The sequence below is a fragment of the Dipteris shenzhenensis genome, chromosome 24, assembly GCF_047967505.1.
Source record: "Dipteris shenzhenensis isolate YYH24624 ecotype China chromosome 24, Dip_SZ_1.0, whole genome shotgun sequence".
Lineage (NCBI taxonomy): Eukaryota > Viridiplantae > Streptophyta > Polypodiopsida > Gleicheniales > Dipteridaceae > Dipteris > Dipteris shenzhenensis.
Window position 1 is genome coordinate 33,735,983 of NC_141619.1, and position 18,557 is coordinate 33,754,539.

Here is an 18,557-nt window from a genome sequence, read left to right on the forward strand (position 1 = left end):
GGGATTCAAGGAAAATTCCATTGGGGATAGTAGAGGTCTGTGGGAGTGGGAGCACTATGGGAAGCATTGAGCATATGTTAGAGGGATCTCTATGCGAAGCGTTGAGCATATGATAGAGTACCTAGCACGGGAGAAGAGGAGGGAGGCGAGTTGGAGTGTGGGGTTGATGTGAATCTGTGCAGGCAAGGAGGAGTAACACTAAACAAGTACCCGAGGCAAGACGAATGCAAGGAACGGCCACTCCAATAGCAATTGGAGTAGCACTATCAACAGCAGGAACACCACAATCAACAGCAAGAATACCAAAGGCATACACGACCAGCATCAGGAGGAGCAGCTTGAAACAACTTTGAATGGAGAAGAAGTCCAAGTGCAACAACATGCAAAGGCTAAACCTTTCCATGCAGGCTCCTAGTAAACTAGGAGTTGTCACTTCACTTGGTGCAAGACGTAGCCACATGGAAGAGTGGAAATCAAATTTTTGGAAAAACAAAAAATGGCGTGGTGGACATTCATGCAAGGGAGCAAAAACGTCCAGTAGAGCCCTGCCCTCTTCAATGGAGTGCAGAGGCCATTGTAAATGTGCAGTTGCAAGAAATGGCGAAGTGCCACCAGTGCTCAAATTGGCACCTTAAAGGTGCAATTTTGAGCACCAATGCGCGATTGTGGCTTCAACCAATGAGCTTCCTCTGCAACTCCCAGAAGCCTGAAAACATGTCAGGGATACTCCGGAAATGCTCACACAGGCTCTCTGCATCACACAGAGGCTCATTTAATGCTCACAGCAATGACGAATTACAGTTCATGCGAAGGATGACATGTTGAAGTCGCACCAAGTGCACATTTCAATATACATGTGCACTGACCCTAACAAAATGCGAAAAGGAGGGGCTTCTAGGCTCTAGCCCCAGCAACCTCATTGAAGCAACCCAAAGCACTACCTTGGGAAGTCCTAGTATCTAGTACCTTGGGTTGCATCTATTCTAAGGGCCTATTTCCACGAGGTGCGGGTGCAATGCGAGTTTCAGCACCTGTGGGAGAGGCATTCAGGTCACACGCAGAATTAGTGGACAGATTGTTTAGCCTCTTCGCAAGCAGAGATGTGAGAGCAATGGTGGCTGGAAGAGACTCTGAGGCGCAGATTGGCGTGACATCCCTATCACTGCAACAAGGAGCACCCTGGGTGCTTAAATGGATCAAACCAAAAGCAACGAGCACCGGTGGGATAAAATTAATGAAATGGGCACTTGCTCCTGCACCCAGATGCGCGCATAAAATTAATGAAATGGGCATTTGCTCCCGCACCCAGATGCGCGCATAAAATTAATGAAATGGGCATTTGCTCCCGCACCCAGATGCGCGCATGTGGGCTACGGGGAAACAGGCCCTAAGTGAGCATCTTGAATGCTCATTCTGAGAGGGTGAGAATTTCCCGCCATTTTCTTCTTCAAGAAGGAGCTGGAACTGTGCAAGCTTCATTTTGAATCTGAGCTTGAGTTTCTGCTCCCTCTGTCCATCTCTTCCCAATGGCTATGGCTGCTGAGCTCTGTTCCTCCATGGCTTCTGAGCCTCTTGAGCCCTTGCCCAAAATTCCCAAAATCGATGGTTCTGCCTATCCCTCAACCACCCATCTGCACTCCAATGGTGCCCCTTGCCCTCTGCTCCTCGTCAAGAAACTCTCCGAGCATGCCATCCTCCCCTCCCGTGGCTCTGCCCTTGCTGCTGGCTACGACCTCTCCAGGTGGGTTGCCTGGTGAATTGTCCAGAATGCAAGGTATCTGCTGGCGATGCTTTGTGGAATGCACGTTATCTGCAGGCGATGCTTTGTGGTGCTGTTGTATCTGCAGATGAAGCATGCCCTGACCTTGTTTTGTGTGCAGTGCCTACGATGATGTAGTTCCAGCCCGTGGCAAGGCGCTCGTCAAGACGGATTTGTCTATTGCTATTCCCCCGGGGACTTATGCTCGTTTGGGTGAGTTATTCATTGACCCCTATCTGGGCTTATGAAGTCTGAGTCTTCCTTAGTCTTTTGGATCGACTTCCTAATTCCCTTTAATCCTCCAGCCCCCCGTTCTGGGCTGGCGTGGAAGCACTCGATTGATGTCGGTGCAGGAGTTATAGATGCGGACTATCGCGGCCCTGTGGGGGTGATTCTGTTCAATCACTCGGATCAAGATTTCGTAGTCAAGGCAGGCGATCGAGTAGCGCAATTGATTCTCGAGAAGATTGTCACGCCGGAGATATTGGAGGTGGCGGATCTGGAAGTGACAGCGAGGGGAGAGGGTGGGTTTGGCTCGACTGGTATTGCGAGCGTGGTTCCGAGCGAAGGCTAAAGAGATTTTGGAAAAGAGAAGTGTTGTAAAATCGCTGAAGCCCTGTAGGCTTCATTTTGCCTTTCTTGAGGTTTTGGAGAAGAGGTCCTGCAAAGGTTTATGCCCTGTAGGCTTCTTTTTGCCTTTCTTGAAGATTATGTCTTCAAAAGTTCAGATTACCAAATTGTATAGCATGAAACTCTGCCAGCAGCCCGGAGTTAATACTTGACTTAGAGGAATGGAAAACAATTACGTTTTGTTGTCTACATTTTGCACAGTGGTCTGTTTTACTGTTGCATGTTTGATATGTCCGCCTGTTTTGCAAACTGTAACTGAACAATTTCCCCCCTCCCCATAAGAAAAGAAGTCCTTCCCCAGCAAGCTGCTCTTGGCCTTTTGTTCTGCTCTTGATTCCAACAAATAAGAAACGGAAAGCATAACGTTTTGTTGTGTCATCATTTTGCAGTGGTCTATTATACTGTTGCATGTTTGATGTTTTAGTACCGTGCAAACTGTAACTTGTACAATTTCCCCCCCTCCCCAAGAAAAGTCATCTTCCTTTGAAAGTTGCATGTGAAAATATCTGCTCTTGACCTTTTGCTCTGCTCTTCATTCCCACAAAAGAAGAAATATTGCTTGCCCACTATCGCCCACATGTGTGCAACACTATAATAAATTAATCTTATATGTGCTTTTAAATCACGTTTCATTATATGTGAAGCTTTCTTTCAAAGAAGCGCATGTTGATACCTCTTTCTAGCAATTATGGTTACACTTAAATTTTGTTTTAGAGTTCAAAAATAAAATCTTTTGAAAGTTGTAATTGTCTATGCTTATGTAGAGTTATAAGTCTTTTTGCCCACCTCCCAAAACCTAGGGAGGTGAATTTGCTTAATGCCTATCTAGGGTCTAATGACATTCGGTAAAGCATTACATATTGTATATGTTTAATGCCAACAAATGCTAAAACCCTTGAAATTCCTAAAAGCAAATTGCTTTTGAAGTGTAAAACCTAATTCATGGATTCTAAACTTTCTCTCTTGTGTCCTTAACTTAAAGGTAAAGGTAGCAAAATATAAAACTTAGTTAATGGCACAACTTATGATTACTCTTTGTGAGTAGGCAAAATATAAAACTTAGTTAATGGCACAACTTATGATTACTCTTTGTGAGTAGCAAAATATAAAGCTTTGTTGTGTTAGCTAAATATAAAGCTTTGTTAATGGCACACCTTATGATTACTCTTTGTGAGTATAGCACATTGGGGACTTATAGGATGATGTTGCCATAGCCATAGTAATACTTTTGCACATCCTCTTCTATTGAAGTTGTGACATCGATTTTGGGTAGGGTTAGGGGTCTCGGGTATATCAATCTTATGATTACCCTTTGTGAGTATAGCACATTGGGGACTTGTAGGACGATGTTACCATAGCCATAGTAATACTTTTGCACATCCTCTTCTATCGAGGTTGTGACATTGATTTTGGGTAGGGCTAGGGGTCTTGGGTATATCAATCTACTTGGAAGAATTAGGAAAGAGCCACTTTGTCTTCATCCTTTGGGATATCAATCTACTTGGAAGAATAAGGAAAGAGCCACTCTTTGTCTTCATCCTCAAAGACGAGGTTCTTCCCCTCGTCTTGTGACTTTTTGGCTTGCTATTGGGGTTTTTAGGGCCAAGGTTGAGGTTGAGGTTGAGGCTATGGCTAAGGCTAAGGATGTGATTGAGATTGCGGTGCATCCTGTGGGGGTTAAAGGTCACTGTGCCTTAACCTCGGTTATGTACAATACTCAAACACATATAAATGAATGAAAAAGAAGATTAGGGTGGTTTTGCACCCACCAAAACTTGTGGCTCTCTGTCTCTCTCTCTCCTTCTTCCGTTCTTGCTTCCGTTGAGAGCACTCTCAATTGGTATCAGAGCCTGGGTGATCTAGCTGAGCGTGCGTGAATGCTTGGAAGCTCAGAAGCTTTGTGGGAGGAAGGAGAAGCTCTGTGGGAAGCTTTGTGGGTGACTTTACTTGCATCCGAGTGTGCAGAGACCTTGGAGGAACCTTTGGAAAAGTTACTTTGGCTTTGCGAAGTGGTTTTGAGAGCCTGTTAAGAGTTTTCAAAGAAAAAGTCGTTTTTTGAGCTTTTCCCTATTCCGTTCGATGACAGAGACTCCGTATTGACTTGTAGAGGCAACTATTGCTTGCTTTTGGTGTCCACTTCACTTCAGGAGCTTGGAAACACCTTCATTCTTGAATCTAGGATCATTTCATTGGATTTCTGACTCACTGTGTTAATTTCTGCGTTTTTTGCCCGGGTGTTGGAACTCAAGTTTGGAGCAACCATTTGCAGATCTGTCAGTTTCGGTGGACTCAGGAGGTCCTAAAACTTCTATGTTGCTCATCATTCGCACTCCGGTGGAGTTTACAAACAACTCTGTTTTTAAAAATGTTTTTCAGTCCGTGTGTTGGACCCAGTGATTGAGACCACGGTTTCCAAAACCGTCTGTCCCATTGCGTTTCGGACGCCCGAAAACCCCTACCTGTCAGTTCTTGCGCGATTCGGTGGAGGATTTTCAGAGTTATAGATCTCTGTGTATTCGATTTCGTCTCTCTGTTATGCATTTTTTATTCTAAGGTTTTTGAAACCTTAGATTTATGCCACATGGCAGTGGATAAGTGTTGATTCCCATTTCTCACTCATCGGTTGGGATTTTGGAGTTCTAGTAGAAGAGAGATATTTGCAGATTTTCTTGCTGAGTCCGATTATGCAATGGCGCCCATGTTTTGAGGCATCTCAGGTTCTATTTTCAGTAGCGCTCATTACCGTGGGACTATGATTTCTTGAGCATACCTTATGCAGATCACTCTGGTTGTAGTTTCAGCAGTGTGCCCTCATTCGTGGTGTGCATTGGGTTGCAGTGGATGATTTATAGGCCATTTGGATGCATTGCGGTCCTTATTGGATACGCTGATAGACCCAAATTGCCTTGTGGGATGCTATTTTTTATGGACGCTTTGCACATGGATGCTATTTTAAGCTGAGGGACAGCTTTGACACATTGCAGGTGATGCACTGATAGTGCTATGCTCTCTTGGATGAGATATTATTGATGCATATGCCAGTGGACGGTGTTTATGCTTGAGTCATTTGGCACTTATTGGCATTTTCTTTCGGGCCAGATTTGCTCATATGGATGCATAGTATATGCACATGAGTCAGATGCATCTTTTGATGCTTTGAGCTTTGAGTTTTGGTGATATTTCAGTCTATTGTGGCATACACATTTGGGTGCACCTGGTATTTGGTGTGATTCTCTCTTGCAGGCACTAGCATTTGGGATTTTGCTTTATTTGCATCATGGCATCCTCTTCCATGCCTGAAAAGGAGTTTTTCAGCATTAAAAAGTTTGATGGAACAAACTTTTCTTTGTGGAAAGAACAAATAAGGGATGTGCTTATTCAAAAGAAGCAGATTAAACCCTTGGCAGGGATTGAAGCTAAGCCTGCAAATATGTCTGAGGATGATTGGAATGAGTTGGATGCATTAGCAAAGTCTACTATTAGACTTCATCTTGCAGAGTCAGTTTATTTCACAGTAGTAAATGAGCAGACTACGGAAGATTTGTGGAAGAAATTGTGTGCCACTTATGAGAAGGAAACTGCCTCTAATAAAGTTTACCTCATGAAGAGGTTGTTTGAGCTGCAGATGAAGGAAGGGGTCTCCATTGCTTCTCGCTTGAATGAATTCTCGTAGGAAATCCAGGGCACGGAACATTGAGTGTTACCACTGTGGCAAGAAGGGCCATATGAAAAAGGATTGCTACAAGCTAAAAAGAGAGCAAAAGGATAAGAAAAAGAATGCAAATTGGGGTGCAAATCAAAAGGAAGAGAGTCCAAGGGAGGACAAAGGAAAAGTGAAGATCGAGGCAAATCCCCATGCAAGAAAGCTGTCTTGACATCCATCTGCATAAGCTCCATATCCTCTCTACTGCCACTAGTCCAAGCATGCATCTAAGTGTGGTCATCTTCACAATCAGAGAGAATATCTCATCAAAGTCCACACCCTTCTATTGCTTGAACCCTTTAGGAACCAAATGGGCCTTGTACTTAGGCACATCATCACCTGTGACCTTCATTTTATAGACCCATTTACATGGCAATGCTTTCTTTCCATGTGGCAAAGAAACCAAGTCGCAAGTCTTATTCTTCATAAGTGAACTCATCTCTGATTGCAATAGCATACTTCCACTTGTGTTGATCCTCACGCATCATAGCCTCTCTGTAGCAAGAAGGCTCCCCGCAATCAGTAAGCATCACATAGTCTACCCCTGGAACAAACCTATTAGGCGGTCTAGACACTCTAGATGATCTTCTCAAGGGCATTTCAGCTTGCTGTCCCACCTGCATATCAGCCACATTTGGCTCATCATTTCCACCAATAGATGATCCATCATCTACCCTTGATTGTATACCTGTGGGAGTACTTGGTGGTACCATTTCTTGCACATTTGGTGCATGGACAGCTTGCTGTCTATCAACATATGTAGGAGGATTCACATCCTGGAAAGTAATTCTCCTCATTTCCACATCCCTCATGGGTGTCTTATGCATCTTCTTCTCATTGAAGACCACATCATGGCTGCGTATGATCTTCTTTGCTTCTGGATCCCAGAGACGATAGCCCATCTCTCCACTTTCACCATAACCCAGAAAGATGCATTTCCTAGACTTAGGATCCAGCTTCTTTTGAAGCTCTTTTGGCACATGTGCATATGCCTCACACCCAAATATACGCAAATGAGAGTAAGAGGGCTTCTTGCCACTCCATGCCTCTTCAGGAATACCACCATCCAAACTCTTACTAGGTGATCTATTGATCACATGCACTGCAGTCTTCATTGCCTCAGCCCAAAAGCCACCAGAAAGACTTGCATTAGAAAGTATGCATTGCAACCTTTCTTGAATGGTACGGTTCATCTTTTCTGCAACTGGATTTTGCTCTGGATTACGAGGGGATGTGAGCTCCCTCTTAATCCCACGTGTATCACAGAAATGCTGAAAGTCATGAGAGAGATACTCTCCACCATTGTCAATCTGTCGGCATTTAAGCGTTCTACCTGACTGATTCTCAACCAAGGCCAGCCATTTTTGAAATACCTGGAACACATCACTCTTTCGAGCTATAGCATAAGCCCACACTTTCCTAGTTGCATCATCAATGAATGTCACATAGTATTCAACCCCGCCTAATGACCGTGTAGGCATGGGACCACATATGTCTGAATGCACAAAATCAAGCTTTTCAAACTCTTTCTTTTCCCTTCTTTTATGGGCTGATTTATTCTGCTTCCCATAGAGACAGTGCTCACAAAATTCAAAATCAGAGAAACTCAAATGCGGTACATAACCCAAACGGCATAAGAGTTTCATTCCATTCTGGCTCATGTGCCCCAACCTGCAATGCCACAAAGAAGTGCTTGGCTGCTCGGTTAGTGCAACAACATGATCAAATACCCCTGATACATGTAAGGGATACAAAGTCCCACACTTGGCACCCCTGGCCAAAAGCATAGAGCCCTTCTAAATTTTCCAAGTCTGAAAGCCAAAGGTGGTGTGAAAACCAGCATCATCTAGCTGACCCACTAAAATAAGACTCTTGGTCAACTTACGCACATGTCTCACATGTTTCAAAACAAATGCAGACCCATTTGCAAAAGAAAACTTTATGTCACCTACTCCCACTATGTCACATGCATAGTCATTTCCAAGATGCACACAACCTGTCTTTCCACTGTCATAAGTGGAGAACCATTCCCTATGAGGAGTAACATGGAATGAAGCACCAAAATCCAAAATCCAATCCTGGGAATATGCATCATCTGAAGTGGTAAGCAACTCTGTAGATAAACTAGACATGAAGAGAACGTCATTGTCACTAAAGCAAGCGCCTAGAGAATGGTATCAGAAGTTTGATGCTTTCATTCAGTCCCAGGGTTTTAGAAGGAGTGAAATTGATCACTACCTCTACACTAAAAGGGCTAAGGATAATAGCCTGATAATCTTGGCACTATATGTGGATGATATGCTATTGGCTAGCAAGAATACTTATGAGCTAGATGCATTAAAGGCCAAGTTGCATGAGGCCTTTGATATGAAGGATTTGGGATTTGCAGGTCATATTCTTGGTATGCGCATCACGCGTGATCGGAGTAGGAAACTCCTTTGGCTTTCACAAAAAGAGTATGTTACAAAAGTATTACAGCGTTTCAATATGGAGGGGGGGAAGGCAGTGAGTACTCCATTGCCTCCATATGTGAAACTGAGTCATACAGATAGTCCCAAATCAAATGAGGAAAGGGCCATGATGGCCAAGGTTCCTTATGCATCAGCAGTTGGGAGTCTTATGTATGCTATGATAGCTACTAGACCAGACATTGCATTTGCAGTGGGAGTTGTTAGCCGGTATATGGCTAATCCAGGAAAGAGGCATTGGGAGGCAATTAAGTGCATCATGAGGTACATGAAGGGTACCAAGGAGATGTGCATCTACTTTGGTAAAGGAGACATGCGTGTACTTGGGTACACAGATTCAGACTATGCAGGGCATGTGGATAGTAGGAGATCCACTTCTGGTTATGTGTTCACCTTTGCAGGTGGTGCAGTGTCGTGGATGTCTCGCACACAGAAGTGCGTTGCTTTGTCTACCACAGAGGCTGAGTATGTTGCAGCCACAGAGGGTTGCAAGGAGGCTATATGGCTTGATCGGCTAGTGGGAGATTTGGGGATTCATACAGGTGTACCGACATTGCATAGTGATTCCATGAGTGCTATTCAGCTAGCACGAAATCTGGTCTTTCATGCAAAGACCAAACACATTGAGGTCAAGTACCATTTCATCAGGGAGGTACTTGAGGACAAGCGCATAGAGCTTGTCAAGGTTCATACAGATGATAACCCTGCAGATATGCTGACGAAGAGTCTACCTACTCTGCGGTTTGAGTATTGTCATGTATTGATGGGCATTGGATAGTATGCCCACTAGTTGTTCTCCCTTAAAGGCACATTGTCCTTTAAGGGACAATGTGGGAGGTTCTCCCTTAAAGGCACATTGTGGGAGGTTGTGGGGGTTAAAGGTCACTGTGCTTTAACCCCGCTTATGTACAATACTCAAACACATATATAAATGAATGAAAAAGAAGATAAGGGTGGTTCTGCAGCCACCAAAACTTGTCGCTCTCTGTCTCTCTCTCTCCTTCTTCTGTTCTTGCTTCCGTTGAGAGCACTCTCATATTCTCCAGTTCTTAGGTGCCTCAATTTGTTGTGTGGACAAGGCCTTTGAGATTTGTCACAAAGATTGTCCAGCATGTTTGTGATGATGGTGGTTGGTTGAGGAGCTCTTTGCCCCTTGGTGGCAACAAGCAAAGGTGTGGTCTTATTTTGCACAGTCGTTACTTCCTTCCCTTCAAGCTCTCCAATTGGGCTTAGATTTAGGAGGTCAAGAGCTTGGTCCAATTCACTCGTGCTTATCTTGCTACCTTCAACGCTTTTCGTACCAACACCTTAGGCATGCAAGTGTCGAGGGTCTTCAGTGGAATTCAATCGGGGAGGAAACATAAGTGACTGTTGGATTTTGAATCCTTCACCTGGCTTGTTATGTAGCCTTGCCTCTAGAACCAAGCATTTTTTGCAAATAGGTCATCACATTGAGCTGCAGACGGCATTGGTGGGGATTCATCATCTTCGTTGGGCAATTTGAATGTGGAGGTGACTTTGGTGATGACTTGCTCTCCGTTCATTTGGAAGGTCTTTGTCGCTATATTGTATGTATTGATGCCCTTCAAGGCCATTGCTCTGTCAAAGGCAAGGCTCCAAAAAGCTTGACGAAGTCTGGGAGTTCAAAGAGATGGAACCAATTGATGGCTTCCAAGGGCCAATGTCATGTGGGAAGATGATGAATCTCAAGGCCCTTCGGCTTTTGAACCTTCATCTTCTTTGCAACTCTTGTTAGCACCCTTCCTCTTTGGTGCATTGCTCGCTTCACCTATCTTGGACAATTTGTCCAATCATTTCTGCATCTAAAGAAGGTTGATTTATGGGATTTTGTCTCAAGATCCATTCAACTACATGAACTAGTTGATTTGATCGTTCCTATAGATGACAAAGGGGAAGCTTTTTTCTACTGAGAAACACTACAAGGTCCAAATTACTCTAACGCCTTTGGTGACATACTTGGATGCCAAATTTGATAATGTAGGACAGTCAGGAAAATGTGTGAGAAACTTGTTCTATCTATGAAAGAAAGTCGATGGTTACAAATTGAAACTTGAAGATGTATCTCTCCACCAATTTGCAGATGAAGTCCATGTGAACCAGTTATCCCACATGTTGAGAAGGTCCAAATGCTTGTCGATAAGTTGGTGGCCTACTGATGAAGAAGACCAAGTTTCCATTCTTTTAAGCAGTGTAAGATCAAGAGTTGTTAGCTGTGACTTTAAGAAATCAAATAGCTAAAACTACTTTTGATGATGAAGTAATTATCCTTAGTAAATAGAGCTGCTTGTTGATAAAAACTTTCTTCTCTTCGCTACCACAATAATAGATGTCCAACAAGGAATGGATGGAATCCTCATCAAATTGTCCGATAAAAGGAGAGATATATATGATGTTAGGTGCCATGAATGTGGTTTCTTGGTCATATAGTAACGGTGGACGGCAGGAAGTGTTTTAAGCTACGCACATGCAAAACCATCCACTAGAGTAAGGACACAAAGACAAGGAACAAGTGCTTATTATTCATGATTCACTTTTGACTGAGGAGCAACTGGATGCCATGCATTCAGTTCCTAGATTCCAAGGCTACAAGGCACATGATGCCCACTTCCACAATCCTTTTAAAATCTCGCCCGTTCGCATCAATGACCAAATAAACAATAACAGTGGCTATAGGGCACTTCCTATTCAAGATTGGTAACCATGACTTTGTCATTCTTCCAAAGGTCTTGCATATCCTCGTCCTGAAGAGAAATCTCATATCCATAAGGTTTGACAACCATGGCTATTTCTATGAGCTTTTTATATATGGAGGGAAAAAGCCAATGATAGCTACATATGCAGGATATAATAAATGCCAAGGTGACTTGTGCGTTGGACATGTACGTCCAATGAGGTGGGTTGATATGCAACAATCAAGTATACAAAGAGGCTCAAGATTAACTTCTTCAATATTTGGCAAGCTATGCAAGACCTACTCATAGGCAAGTAGGCACTTTCTTCAGATCGAAGTCGAGGGAGATAAAAAGGCTATAGCTGATCCAGTACAAGTTCAAACTCAAGGAGCCGAGCATTTCATTACCTTCATTGATGATTTGTCCATCGAACCAAGCATAAGTCACATGGCTTGGACAAACTCAAGGCATAAAACAAACTAGAGAGCAAATACTTACTCTCTGCTCAGATGGTGGGGGGAAATACTATTTTGATGTCTTTTGTCAAGGCATGGCATATGGAAGTAGTTGACAAATGCATATTTCCCTCAAGAGGATGGTGTGGCCAAAAGGATCAATTGACCACTTAATGGCATGTGATGGCACATGTTTTTTGGGGGAGATGTTTGCCTCGAACATCGTTAATTGTTGTCAAACCAAAAGTATTCGGAGTGCTTCAGCTAAGGAGCACAAGACTTGACATACCACTTGATGTTTCACACAAGTGCAAGGATTTTGTGCATGTGGCCGACATGAAAAGGAGCAAGCTATAGGTCCATTGAATGGGTATTGGGGAGGTACTGGCTATACAATCGAATCAACTTAGAAGATCGTGCACAAACATGACATGTAATTTTAAGGAAGGGATCTAACTACATGACCAAAATACTTGCCATCTCATTTATCAACTTAGAAAGAAGAGCCACCAATCACATCCTCCCCTTGTGCATAGAGATAGACCTTCAACCTCACATTTGGGGTTTTGGAGGATGGGAGAGAAAGCAACGTACCGTCAGCTTGCCAGAGCTTCCATTAGTTTGGCTTGTTCAACATGTCGCATATTGACTACATGGCTTGCGCTACATTGCCAAGAGTTTGGCTTGAGGGCAACAATGATTCATGTATCCCCGCTGTTTCGATCACTTCAAAACCTTCAACTCACAATACGGCACTAGCTTCTCCAAGTCAAAGTCCATTGAACAGGTATTGGGGGCATATTTGCTATATGATCTGATTAATTCAAAGTTGTGCAACTTTCCATCTCTTCCATCAACTTGGAAACCATAGGGAAGAAGAGCCATTAACTACACAATCCCTTCTGCATAAGATAGACCTTCAACTTCACATCCAAGGGACTTGGAAGATGAATGTGTCGCCACCTTGCCAGGGCTTCCATTAGCTCAGCTTGTTCAAAATGTTGCACATTGACTACATGACTTGTGCTACATAGCCAAGAGTTTAGCCTAAGGATAGTGATGATTCATATATCCTCATGTTTCTCCCACCTCAAAACCTATCAGGCTCTAGATTCTCTCAATGTAGATAAATGGCATGTTGAAATGTGTGAAAAGATGCACTCAATTTAGGCAAATGGCACGTGATCCTTTCTTCCACTACCAGCTAGCAAACATACTTTTAATTGAACTGGGTCTACACTTGCTCACAACTGAGTCATTCATCAGAGACGGACGTTGTTTTGGCTTGACTCCATGAATAATTTAAAGAGGGTGTGCTTATGAATCACCTAGTTGGCTTTGTGAAGGTTGAGCAGCATAAGCTTCTCAAGGCACTCTATGAGCTTAAGTAGTACTTGAATGCTAGGGATACCTGCCTTTACAAACAATTGTCTCATAGGGCTTCTTGATGGATACAACGGTTTTCGATGTTGATATACAACTCTAATATTGTTAACATTTGCATGTAGGTCGATGCTATTCTATTTTTTAGAAGCTCGAGCCTCCATGAACCTCCTCGATGGCACTCATCTTACCTAGGCAATAGATGAACATGAAATTACTCTTTCTCAATGTCTTAGAGACTGGATTCGTGAATTTTCTGTGCAATCAGTGTCATGGTTCTAGATCCATCCTACATGGTAGTTCTTGGTTCATTGTTGTATGCAGTGCTTTGCAATAGACTCCCCGCCACCTCACTCCACCCTAATTCCCTTTCTCTAGAGCAAATTCTTTGCTATATATGAAGGGCCATGGATAGTGGGATCCCAAATGGTGGCTAAGTCAGCCCTGTTCACGGAAATCTTGATGCTTGATAAGGCAAGAGATCCATACACTCGCCAGTGTACTTATAATTACATCTTTCTTCTGAACAAAGGCTTGATTGGTAGGTCCAATAGACAACACGATAGTGTGGCTCTCTCATGCCTAGAAGCCGAGTATATTGCTCTAAATTTTGCTCATGAGAGGTAGACTAGTTTCACTAGTTTGTCAATGTTCGTCTCCTTCTTTAAGATATCCCATCGCATGTTGGCAACTGGGGACGATTTGCTTGATTGAGGGCACTAACACATCCAAGTTTGTCATCACGCTATTATGGAGGTTTTGAACAGTGGCTCTCTTTTGCTTTAGTATTGTGCTACTTAGGACATGTTGGCTAATTCCTTGCGAAAGCCCTTTTGACCTTGGCACTATGAGGTGTAGACATGAATAAGCAAGTAGTCACAGCTTGGCTGTAAGAGATTTAGTTGTGATTAGAGTGCGTCAGTACAATCTTGGATGGCCTATGGAGCCAGTCATTTTGACTTTGCATGGTGAGTAAAGACCATACCAAAGGCTCATACTAGTCGAGCAATACGCAATGTTGTCTTCTTGCATGGACATTGCATGTTATAGGGTTAGTTGTGATTACTGTGCATGGCGAGAAAGCAGCCTACAAAAGGCTCATATTAGTCGAGCAATACGTTTCTGCATGCGTATTGTCTTTTTCTTTCAATCATTCCATCCGTGCGTCCTCAGGTGGAATGGATTGCATAGATTTACGTTGAAGTTTGGTGTATTTGTTGGTTGTAATCTGCTGCCAGAGGCAGTCGCGGTGATCAGCACCTACTCGGGTGATTTTGTACGAATAAACATCACGGCTTTTTGGCAATTTTGGGTTATACAAATATGGTGCATGCCCTGCGCTCCGCTGACACTCAGAACATTTATCCCTTCTATGCTATGGCGCGGCTATCAGGTCGAAAAATGGAAAAATAAAGGATATAAATTGCTTGAAGATGTCTATGCTATGGGGGAATGGTAGGTTACCAGAATATATATATTCTGTTACGATGGGTGAAGATCAGATCAGTACCCGTCTTCTGAAGGTTCCGTTGCATGGGATACTAACATGGTCGGAGAGTAAGGAGTAATCCATGTTGAGTTGTTTTGGGTGGCCTGTTTTCGACAAGATGATAGGAAGAAAGGGACAAGGTAAAAATCAAGTGCCGGATTTCCAAAATATAAGCGAATAAAGCTATGAAAATGTTGCCAGTTTTCGTTCAACCTTGAAAAAGCAAATGAAAATGTTACCAGTTTTCGTTCAACCTTGAAAAGCACTTGTTTCTGAGCTTATGAGGGAAGATGCTCACTGGGGTTATCAAGTGCGAAGGGTAATTCTCGGTCAAATACTGCATGCACAAGAATTGGACGTAGAGAGAGTACTTGATTGCAGTTATCTCAATTGACCAGAAGATATGATTGCTTGAATCACAGCAGTACATATATCAAAAGCAGATTGGAATCATGGAAAAGTGTAAGATTTTAAGCAGTTAAAAGACATACACGAATTGACATGATTTGATATAGCACGAGTGATTCCTTGCATCATGAGAGCAATGTCATGGATCCAGATAGGGCAAGCCATGGTAACCTGCACCAGGCTGAGGTAATCCATGACTCGGTATAGGTATGTGATCACTTGGAATGTTATGAATGGGGGGACCCCAAACTAAACCAAAACGATTTGAAAGCTTTTTGTGGATAATCTCTGACAGTCCACTTGAGCTTGGTCTACCTCTGATAGAACAAGCCCCTAGCAAGGATTGCCATCATGCTTGCTAGGTGGACCAAGGAGTCAAAGAAAAGATACTTATCACTTGGTCCAAGGATCTTGGAAATGAGAGTGAAAACACTACTTCTCAATCCTAGCAAGTGCACTATATCCCCTCCTCAATCGGAAGTGCATCGTTGGTCTCATTATGAAAATTGGTCCGGAGAAAACTCCAAAATTTGTGTAGGATGCGAAAGCTTGTATTGGTAATCCATCCTAGAGTGAGCTGCTCTTTGTGCATGGCTTCCCCCGAGTGTTGAAGATTATAACCTTGGCTTTACCAAGGTTGTTCTGTAGATCATGTGTCTCGCAGAAAGTATGGGGCATCCAAGTGTTGGTGGAGACCCTCAAGTGTTGTGGAGACCCTCAATTGAAGAGGAGAGTAAGACCTCATTCTTTGCATAGAGGAGAATCTAAATTAAGGAGTGGGCGAGAGAGGAGCTTGCCCCCCTTAGTCTCCCGACGAATGTCTCAAGCTCATTGACGTAAAGGTCGGTGATTGTGGACAACCCTATTTGTTCCCGATGGTTCTCTTGACCTCATATGTCCACTTGTAGCCGTTCGGTGAGACCCTCTCATAAAGTGCCATGCCTACCCAAATGATCTCTTGCTTGTACCCCAGATCTTGCAACCGTCTGATGAGGCGAGCTCTCGGCACTTGTCAAAAGCCTTGCAAAAACTAAACCATGTTTGTGTGCTCTGGCTCCCTCAATCACACTTTGGAGTGTGAAGCACCGAGGTCTACCTATCCATCAGCTCTGAGTCCTTAGATCTTTACAAACTAGCTAACCTTTGTATCGAGTAGTGAGGCATAGATCTTGGACATGACATGCCCAATCATAACAGTACGGTAGGCTCATGGGATTCCTTACCTTGTGGATGGGAGCGATGGTGTTAAGGGTCCAAGAGTGGGGGAAACCGATGTAGACTGCTTGGTTGAAAACCTGTCAAGTTCGGGGCCATAATATATAGTCTAGATGCAATGTAGTGACTTCCCTCATGATCTTTGACTCAGCCATTATGTAACTTTAGAGTTGTGTGTTTTGACATCATAGTCAGGGGTGAAGAATGAGCAAGAGGTGGGGTGGGGTGGGGTACTTGTGAGAAGTCACGTGGTGATGGTGGGGAATGTCATATAGTGTGTGTGCATAAGAGTGCCAGAGTGTGGTGTCCGTGGGAGGAGAGGGGGCTCACCGCTCGAAAAGCATCCACTAGAAGTCCTTGTAATTGTTAATAAACATGATATTTATTAACTACTACTCATTCTAGCAAATGAAAAGGTTGCTTCTTCCAGTGGATTTGACAACACTACGCAAGAACAAAAGTTGATAGAACGATGGATAGGAGGTGCACGATATATGAGAAGGGATAGAGCATGCACATGAAGCTTCTATATTTACATTCACTCCTTTTACATTGAATCTTCCCAACAAACCCTCCCTCAGTGGAATGGAGGTATGAGTTGAAGATAGCATGTATAGGCCCAATCTAAAGAGGATAGAATGGTGGTAATTCTTGGATGACAAGATGTATGAATAATCTCCAGGAGAAGCCTCAAATCAGAAGCTTTGCACCAACCTTCGAATGTGCCTAAGTAAGGAGGAGACTAGCAACATAACCATCCCAGAGCTAGAACTTCATAGAAGAGTGGTGAGGGATGGAGAGGTTCAAACATAAAGTGGATGTGTTGACTTGATCCATCATTACTGAAGATACGAGATGCCCATTACATGAGCACTACAAGCCATAAGAGTACAATGACAATGACAATGACAATCTCTAGATGATATACAGCTCATATACAAGTACCAATGTACAAGCATGGTGAGCAACAAGAACCAACAAACTGGTAGAGGCACAAAGTCGCAATAGAAACAAGATTGGAGCATTGGACATGAGTGGCTATAAAACACCCCTTGCCTTAAGTTATGGGACATTGCAAATAAATGAACAAGGCTATAACCTAACCAGATAGAAGGGAGAGTTCTTCATCAAAACTTGAGCACTTCTTATGCTCCGCATTTGCATCTCTCAAGTGCTTGAGTGCATATAAGGCACGATGCACAATGAGATATTCTAAATGCATGTTGGACAATGCATTGGAACAAGAGTTTATCCTTGAATCAAGAACTAGAAGCACCAATAAATGCAAGAGAATACAAAAAGTGTGTAATGATCACCTAGAATGTGTTGAAAAAGCACCAAGACCAGTGAGAAATGCACTGAAGTATGAGATGTGCACTTGAATGAGCATGCAAGACTCCAAGAATGTTCTAGTTGAAAGCATATCTCCGAGAATGAGCACGAGAAGCAAGAGTCCCTGTTGCTAATTCTTTTACTTTGCAAAAATCTCAAAGAACAGTGCAAAAAACTCTTGTTTTTCCAAGGATATGCAGGAAAAACCAATTGGCTAAAAACCTCAAAGAAATCAGGGAGTTGAGGAGAACCAAAGGTTGACGACTAGAGCTCAATGCCACATGTCAAGCTGTGGAGACTTAATACAAATATGGTGGCTGAATATGACAAGATTATGATGTCGGATGGGATTTTGCTGATGGATGTCAACAACCTCCAAAAGAATGTTGAAATCTCTATTTTGATATAGCACGCCAAGCCACCAACAACAACATTGTGGCAAAAAGGCTCATCGGAAAGCCCCTTATGTACTCTGTTGTTGCTAGAGATTTATGCAGAGCAAAAGTAGAAGGGATGATTTCTTAGAAGCATCAATAAGACAACTAATTTTGAGTAGAAAAAAAATGTAATTCAAACTTGAGTTGAAGAAAATAAGTGACAACAAACCATGAGCAAGATAGTGGTCAGGTCATGAATTGTAGTAGAGGAAAGTCTTGGTATATTACAAGCAATAATTGAGGTGATTCTGAGTGGGGCAGAGCAAGGGAGATCAAGCCACTATAAATAGCAAGCCAACCATGTCAAAGATTGGTGACACATAATAGACAGGTGATGGCCTGATTTGTAACCTAAATATGGCAAGAACACCTTGATGACAATCTATAGCTCTTAGATGATATGAATCAGCAGATTTGATGCTTCCATAGATAGATGTGTGTGGATAAGGGAAAAATCCAAGTTCTGATACCAATTCAAGAACACAAGCATAAAGCAAAGGGAACAGAGATGTGGAATGTAAGTGATATACGAAATGGGATAAATGCAAGTGATATACGAAATGGTATGGATCATGAATGCAAAAG

General features: G+C 43.0%; 1 protein-coding gene across 1 annotated transcript; it reads left to right on the plus strand.

Annotated features, from left to right (window-relative positions):
* Positions 1-1,484: 1,484 nt before the first annotated feature.
* On the plus strand, positions 1,485-2,576 carry DUT1 (DUTP-PYROPHOSPHATASE-LIKE 1). The gene is made up of 3 exons (XM_087395841.1): positions 1,485-1,741; positions 1,881-1,972; positions 2,065-2,576. The coding sequence occupies exons 1-3, from the start codon at positions 1,527-1,529 to the stop codon at positions 2,331-2,333; spliced, it is 576 nt and encodes a 191-aa protein (XP_087251967.1). The 5' UTR covers positions 1,485-1,526; the 3' UTR covers positions 2,334-2,576.
* The last annotated feature ends 15,981 nt before the right edge of the window (positions 2,577-18,557 follow it).

Coding starts and splice junctions, on each gene's coding strand:
- DUT1 (XM_087395841.1), top strand. CDS start 1,527: ATGGCTATGGCTGCTGAGCTCTGTTCCTCCATGGCTTCTGAGCCTCTT. Junction 1,742..1,880: donor GCTGGCTACGACCTCTCCAG/GTGGGTTGCCTG, acceptor TTTTGTGTGCAG/TGCCTACGATGATGTAGTTC. Junction 1,973..2,064: donor GGGGACTTATGCTCGTTTGG/GTGAGTTATTCA, acceptor TTAATCCTCCAG/CCCCCCGTTCTGGGCTGGCG.